The 7,866-nt window shown below is 43.4% G+C and overlaps 1 protein-coding gene across 2 annotated transcripts; it reads right to left on the bottom strand.

Annotated features, from left to right (window-relative positions):
• Positions 1-3,794: 3,794 nt before the first annotated feature.
• crygs3 (crystallin, gamma S3) lies at positions 3,795-4,681 on the bottom strand. Of its 2 annotated transcripts, none has more exons than XM_073845752.1 (3): positions 4,544-4,681; positions 4,230-4,463; positions 3,795-4,137 (listed from the first exon to the last, which is right to left on the bottom strand). In XM_073845752.1, the coding sequence occupies exons 1-3, from the start codon at positions 4,664-4,666 to the stop codon at positions 3,865-3,867; spliced, it is 630 nt and encodes a 209-aa protein (XP_073701853.1). In that variant the 5' UTR covers positions 4,667-4,681; the 3' UTR covers positions 3,795-3,864. The 2 variants fall into 2 exon arrangements, with proteins under 2 accessions (XP_073701853.1, XP_073701855.1); XM_073845754.1 differs by having other exon boundaries at positions 4,221-4,463; positions 4,544-4,589.
• Between the last annotated feature and the right edge of the window lie 3,185 nt (positions 4,682-7,866).

The raw sequence follows: 7,866 nt of genomic DNA, 5'->3' as shown, positions 1-7,866 counted from the left end.
TGTGTGTGGATGTGGTTGTGTGGCCACAGGCACATTTAACACACTGCAAACAACATTTGTCTGCATATAGGGAACACCTTTTGGTTTCGTTTTTACAGAAACCTTGGGGCGTGCATAATGTGATGTCTGTGGGCACTGTGAAGTGGGCACGTTTACCACATGTGAAGCGCAATCGGTCTGAGTCGATTTTATGTGCGCGAGACGCATGTGTGACAGGTTGTGCTTGTGTGTAGTGATGGGCACTAAGTAGTGGGCATTCTTACGACACGTGAAACACCATCGGCCGTGGCCGGGACACCAGACAATACACTCTATTGGGGGTTTATCTGTGTAGCCGTGGGAACGACTTTTGTGTGCAGGCAAACGGGCGACGGAGCCGGTTTGTTGGCTGCAGAAAACACTGGAACAGTCACATTTTCTGGAACTGAACGAGCGAATAACTTTGGTGGGAGTCCGGCAACAGCGGGACTCGTACACCGTCGTTTTCCTAGTTGTGCTAGGACGATTTCGGAGGCTCAGGTTTCAACTCAATCCTGGGCCGCGGGCCGCGTCTGGCGGGGCGGCGGCCAGACGAGAAAAACGTCAGAAAGCGTTAGCCACGGGTGCCTCTCAGCAACGGTGAGAGGCCATGTTACGCAGCGCTGACGCGGCTTGGCGGCGGCGAAAGCGCGGCGGAGCAGGTTTGACGTCTGAAGGCAAGCTTTAGAGGGGAGGGCCGACTTAGCACGCCGTCCAGCGGAGGGCAGACATAAGTGGGCTGCTATCGCCTCTTCTGAGCAGCATGCGCGTTCCTGAAATCCTCTTCCTCCTTCACGGCCCCCTCGTCAGCGGCGTCGATTGAAGCGGTGGCAGACAGCGGCCGCTTTACGTCTGGAACAGAGGCTGACGAGGTCGATGAAGCAGGCGGGCGAACCGGCGAGCTTTGTCGGCTGGGGGAAGGATCCGGGGCCCGCGGGGCACGGCGCTTTTTACGGCGCGACACCACGGCGGGCGGGGGAGCAGTCTCAGTGAAGAAGGCAAGGCAAGTCCTCAGAGTCGCCATTGGCATCTGCACGAGCCGTATGAAGGCATCTTTAAAAAGACGCTTTGCTCTTTTTAGAGAAACAGTGTGTATCGCAGCGGCGACACACACTGTGGATTATAAAGGATATAGGCGCCGGAAAGCGCAGCAGGAAGGCACGGAAGGCGGCGTGGCCAGCAGGTTCAGTGGCTCGTCCCGCTGAGATGCTTGCAGTCGACGGCGGCTTCTTCTCCGGCTCCAGCGATGCGTGTGCTTCGCTTGAAGGATGAAAAATCAGATAATAGCTGCCTACGAGCGTTCTTTATAGGCCTAGACCACGCCTGCAGTTGCCGCAGAGCAGCCAATAGGCGCGCAAGCTGTTTCGCCTATGTCTGTATGCTGCTGCAACGCGCTTTACATTATTTCAAAATTAAGGATAATTTTTGGCTTCAATATCTCACAGAAAAGGATTTTCCCCTAGCGTAAGATACTTACGCAGTACGAGAGACCTCTCGTAAGAGAACAGCAATGGGTTTAATTGTGTTGCCACAATGTTGTGACTTTGGCATGTTTGAAGATTGAAACTAATTGTATCCTGCTGTTAAACAGTGTGCTGCTTTAAAACAAAGTTAGTGATATAATATAATATATAATCAATAAAAAATCTTATTACAGTACATAATAGATTTCTGAATAACACCAAAATAATCCAAACTAGCAATCGGTAGAAGATGCCTATTTATGATTACAGGTAACCCGAGCACCATATGTTAAAAAGTTATAAAAACGCACCACAAGAGGGCGCTGTCAGGCTAACAGAAAAAGTAGTAGCTCAACTACTAGTGAGTGAACTTTGTGAACTGTCCTTCCATTCACTGCTGGAGGCCTATGGAGGAATCTGGACCAACAGATACGTGCTGGCCTTTGGGCCCACTGGTGAAAAAGTGCTTGCTGGTGGCCTTTGTGCAGAAAAGCCCCTTTGTTTCGGCATACCCTTGTTCCTCTCTGGCCTGCATCAGCATTGTGGACTTTGGGTATATGCTGGACTCTGGCAAAGCTCCTGAGTCATCAACACGGCCTGAACTATTGTATGAGGAGATTTAGCACGGACTATTGACCATCAGTTGCTCACACAACTGGCATCTCATGCTCTCTGTCTAAGCAAACACACAAGCATTCATTCTTTTGAACATACAAATGGTTAAAAAACATGTGTGGTATGTATATTCATGTGAACAGGTACTGGTAGCAAAAACAAAACTCCTGACCTCAGTGTCAGTACAGCAAAAAGCCTGAAGAGGAGGTTTGTTTTTAAAGTATTTATTTCAGCCTAATTCCTTATCAGTCATGCAGATTAGCAATACACTTAAAAAAAAAACTTACGTTTTTACATGCAACTGTATTTATCATATTTAACTTATTTCACTTAATTAATTGTTTGTTTATTTACTGTGAAATGTACAGTTTATCATGACAGCACTCAAAAACATGTACATTCATGTTTATTTATTTATTTTATGAAATGTTACAGAAATCTAAACTATATTGTTAAATCTAAATTTATAAGAGGCCATTCAGAAGCAATAAGCCTACAGAGGGGAGTATTGAGTTATATCAACAGTAGATGTTGAAAGCTATGAGATGACAATCAATAAGTGGTTAACATTTCAAATACATGTGCGCACACATTTTTCTATATTTATTTCATTTAAATAAATGTAAAAGAAAGTTTACTCAAAAATAAAAATTCTGGTTTGGAACAACATTAGGATCAGTAAATTATTATTATTACTGAATTATTTTATTTTATATATTTTTACATTTTTATTTTATTTTCAAACTAATTTTGAACTTTATTTTGACTAAAGGGTCAGTAAATTATTAATTTAATGTAATTTAATTTTTCCCTTTATTTTATTTAAATAAATGTAAAAGATAGTTTACAAAAAAATGAGGGTAAGTACATTATTATTATTATTATTATTATTATTGATTTATTTTATTTATTTTTTAATTTAATTTTTTGATTAAATTGAATTTTATTTTCTTTAAATGTAAAAGGTAGTTCAGTTGGTTTAGAACAACTTGAGGGTCCCTAAATTATTATTATTATTACTGATTTATTTTATTTTATATATTATGTACATTTTATTTTATTTCATGTAAATACATGTAAAATATAGTTTACCCAATTTTATTTTGTATTTAATTTAATTATTATATTATATTATATATATATATATATATATTTTTTTTTAAATTTCATTTTATTATTTAATTTTATTTTAAAAGATAGTTTACCCAAAAATAAAAATTCTGGTTCGGAACAACTCGAGGGTCAGTAAATTATTATTATTATTATTATTATTGATTTTTATTTTATTTTATTTTATTTTATTTTATTTAAATAAATGTAAAAAATAGTTTACCAAAAAATAAAAATTGGTTTTCTGGTTTGTAACAATTTGAGGGTAATTTATTCAGCAAGGAGACATTAAATTGATCAAAAGAGATGGTATAAAGACTTTCTATTCAATTAAGAATTTCTTTTCATCAAAGCATAAAACCAAATCAGCTTATTAGAATGATTTTTGAAGGATCATATGACAAAAGACTGGAGTAATGGCTGCTGAAAATTCAGCTTTATCACAGGTATAGATCACTTTTTACAATCAATAATAAATAATTAACAACAATAATAATATATTTTTCTTTATTTTATTTTATTCATAAATGCTTTGTTTAAAGACCAGCAGACTTTTAATTGGACCAAAATAAACCAGGAGACAGGAGCTTTAGGTGAGCTCAGTGTCATTTTTTATTAAACAGTTAAGAAACATTCAACTATACGCTACACAAAAGACCTAAATCTCCTGAATACGGCGGATGGAGCCGACAGTAGGATGCATGGCACTCCAGTCAGTGAAGTGGCGGTACTCGCCTCTCTCCAACAAATACTGACGTCCCTTGTAGTTAGGATGCTCATAGAAGACCCAGGCCCCATCCAGAACGTTACAGGAATGTATCTCACGGTGACGGAATTGGTCATAGAGAGAGGGCAGGTCCTCACTGCACTCCATTATCTCACCCTGGAAGTCAGGCCGCTTATACAGATGGATACGGAAATTGCCAGTATGCTACAAAAGACAGAATGGAAAGCCAAATACAATTACAGTGCAAAAATAGCCCAGCTAAGGTTCTCCAAACAGGGATGACTTACATTTCGCACCTTGCGGCAAGACCTTATAGAGTCACTGTAGCCCATCCAGTGCTGGTAATCAGGATACTCTCCTCTGGTTAAGATGTACTGGCAGCCCATGTAGTTTGGACGTTCATACAAAACCCAGGTCCCACTTTCAACTCGGATGGAGTTACAACGGCTGAAGTGGGACGATAACTCTGGGCAGTCCATGCTGCACTCAAAGCAACGTCCTTGAAAGTTTTTGTCCTCATAAAAGAAAATCTGTATGGAAGAAGATGTAGAAACATAGTTAAGGCAAGGAAAAGATCACAGAGCCAGTTTAAGCAAGCAAAATGTCTTACTTTTCCCAATCTGTCCATGTTTAGGGCTAATTTCTTTCCTCCTTTTGATATATGCTGTGTATTTAAAGGGCAATGAGCGTGATTTATATCTTTCACATTGAGTTGCTCTGCCAGGCACATCATTGTTATATGAATGGCTGCAGCAACAGCTGATACTGCGAATGTTTCTAGATTGTTCCTGCAGATTAATGAGCGGCCATTGTACCCTGACCTTTTGATTCTGCAATGGCTGAGTCCAGAAAATATTTATTGGGCTAATTAAATTGTTTTCCAGATGCTGGCATAGCTGGAGGAGTATTGGCGTCTAGCCAGATGCTCATATTGGATGAGGTGTAACACGTCCCAAATTAACTGATGCATATATGTTTGTGCGCTCCACCCCAAACTCTTGCTCTGCTGTTAGACAGGTTTACTTAGTTGCACAGTAACACAGAAACTGTGTATAAGCTGTACATTATATATATATAGCTGCCATTATTTCAGGTGATACCTGGGTTAAAACCAGGTTTATTATAGTTATAAACTGGTATAAATAGCATAAACTAAAATAGAAACTAAAACCATTAATATACACACCAGTCAAAAGTCTTTGAGTAATAAGATTTTTAATGTTTTTAAAGAAGTCTCTTCTGCTCACCAAACCAGCATTTATTTGATCCAATATAAAGCAAAAATAGTACAATTTTGAAATATTTGTACTATTTTAATAACTGCTTTCTATTTGAATATATTTTAATTAATTCCAGTGCGTTACGGGTTTGGTGCTGGATGGACGAAACATGACACGAGTTAACAAACAAAAAGAGTCTTTTAATAAAATCCAAGGAGCAGACTGATCAGGAACACGAATGACATCCACACACGTAGCTGTAACATACAAAGACAGACAGCGTACTGAACACAGAGACAGACTTTAAAGGGGAACTAATAATTACAGACAGGTGAAGGGGATGACTCTAACGAGGGTTAAACCAAGTTACACTGATCAATGGGGGCAGACAATGGGAAAAACCAAATACATAAACTGACATAACTATAACATTACGCCCCCCTCCGCATAGGCGCGTCCTCGCACCGTACAAACAGAAACAAAACAGACAAGAGGGGCGGAAAAAACAGAAAAAACAGAGTCCATGAGGGAGGAGGCTTTGGCGGAGGACAGAACCCAGGGAGGGGGACAAAAAACAGAGTCCTAGGGCAGACAAGACAGTCCAAGGAGGAGACAATTGTGGGAGGAGCCAAGGGGAAAACAGGAGGGACCCGGAGCAGGAGAGGCTGAGACAGACCCAGACCGCAGCCATGATGACGACCCACGGTGGAGCCGACGGAGGGAGGAGCCATGGTGGAGGAAGGGCTGACGACTCCAGGTTGCCAACCGACAGAGGCGGAGCAGCTGGCAGAGGAGCCCCAGGTGGAGATGGAGAGCCAAAGATCCTGGGCGACACCGAGGATCTGGAGGGCCAAGTCGGAGCCCGAGGCTCTGGCGACCGAGGCGGAGGCGGAGATCCGGAGGTCTGCGGCAGAGCCGGAGCGACAGAGGATGGAGGCTGTGCCGGAGGGAGGGAGGAGTCCTTAGGAGCTGGTGGGAGGGAGTGACGAGGCGCAGACGGAGGAGCAGAGTCCTGAGGTGACGGAGGGACGACGACTGACCAGGGCGGAGCCGGAGAGACGAGGGAGCCCGGTGGAGCTGGTGGACCGATGGGTGACGATGGAGACAAGGGTGCTGAGAGCCGTGATGGAGCCGCAGGGTCGGAGGGCCGAGGTGGAGTTCTGGACTCTGAGGCTGGAGGCGGAGATGAGTGATCCTCCAGCCCTGACACCGATGGAAGCTGGCAGACCCGCGGTGAGCCCACTGCACAGGTGGTGGGCTGAGGGTGAGCAGAGGGGCTGTCAGGGGACAGCGGTGGCCAGACAGACGGAGACATAAGCAGAAGAGGGGGGGTGGGTGGGAATTTCATACAGACAGATTGATCATGACAGGTAGATCATTCGGTATTGAAGTTTATTAAATCACCAGAGTTGTCTTCCAAAACTTCAGAAAAGAAGTCTATTAAGTCCCCAGAATCCTGTTCCATCTCACCCCCAGCGGTGGTGCAGTGGGCAGGGCTCTCCATTACCCTCACTTGCTCCACGCTGACTTCCACCGTCGCGGATGTAGTGGCCGGCTCTCGCACCTGTGCAGGACGTGCAGGACACTGGCTGACGGAGGGAGGAGCCATGGTGGAGGAAGGGCTGACGACTCCAGGTTGCCAACCGACAGAGGCGGAGCAGCTGGCAGAGGAGCCCGAGGCAGAAATGGAGAGCCAAAGATCCTGGGCGACACCGAGGATCCGGAGGGCCAAGGCGGAGCCTGATCAATGGGGAGAGACAATGGGAAAAACCAAGTACATAAACTGACATAACTATAACACAGTGATTGTAAAGCTGAATTTTAGCATTAAGCTGAATTTTAGCATCATTACTCCAGTCACATGATCCTTCAGAAATCATTCTAATATTCTGATTTGGTGCTCAAAAAACATTTATTATTATTATGTTGAAAACAGCTGAGTAGAAATTTCATATTTCCATATATGCTAGGTAAATAAAAAATTATGAAATAATATGCTATTATAAAGCAATATTCAATTATAGAAATGAATATGCAATTATAATGTCAAATATCTGATCATGGTGTGTGGAATTACAGAAAATAGCCTTTTGTAACTGTAACTGTAACTGGATTATGGACTTTCTGACCAATAGACCTCAGCACGTTAGGTCAGGCCACATCTCCTCCACTACTCTCACGCTCAATACTGGTGTACCACAGGGCTGTGTGCTGAGCCCCTTCCTCTACTCCCTCTTCACCCACGACTGCAGGCCTGTGTATGGATCTAACACCATCATCAAGTTTGCAGACGACACTATGGTGATCGGTCTCATCAGCAACAACGATGAGACTGCCTACAGGGAGGAGATTCAGCACCTGGCCACGTGGTGCACAGACAATAATCTGCTCCTTAATAACACCAAAACCAAGGAGCTCATTGTGGACTTCAGGAAGGGAAGAAGAGGTTCACACGAACCCATCCACATCAATGGGATGGCTGTTGAGTCTGTTTCATCTTTCAAGTTCCTGGGGACCCACATTTCGGAGGACCTATCCTGGACCACCAACACCTCCAGCCTGGTCAAGAAGGCTCACCAGCGCCTCTTCTTCTTGAGAACACTTAAGAAGAACCAGCTGTCCTCAGCTATCCTGGTGAACTTCTATCGCTGCACGATAGAAAGCATCCTTACAAACTGTGTCACAGTCTGGTACGGAAGCTGCTCTGTTGCGG

This window comes from Garra rufa, chromosome 8 (assembly GCF_049309525.1).
Source record: "Garra rufa chromosome 8, GarRuf1.0, whole genome shotgun sequence".
Taxonomy (NCBI): domain Eukaryota; kingdom Metazoa; phylum Chordata; class Actinopteri; order Cypriniformes; family Cyprinidae; genus Garra; species Garra rufa.
The sequence above is the reverse complement of the archived record's forward strand: the minus strand, read 5'-3'. Positions and strand labels throughout refer to the sequence as shown.

What these genes read in the sequence shown, in the direction of transcription:
- crygs3 (XM_073845752.1), bottom strand. Translation starts at nt 4,666, where the DNA reads ATGATGTGCCTGGCAGAGCAACTCAATGTGAAAGATATAAATCACGCT. An exon ending in ACATGGACAGATTGGGAAAA is followed by an intron (nt 4,464 to 4,543) that starts GTAAGACATTTT and finishes TCTTCCATACAG; the next exon opens with ATTTTCTTTTATGAGGACAA. An exon ending in CTATAAGGTCTTGCCGCAAG is followed by an intron (nt 4,138 to 4,229) that starts GTGCGAAATGTA and finishes TGTCTTTTGTAG; the next exon opens with CATACTGGCAATTTCCGTAT.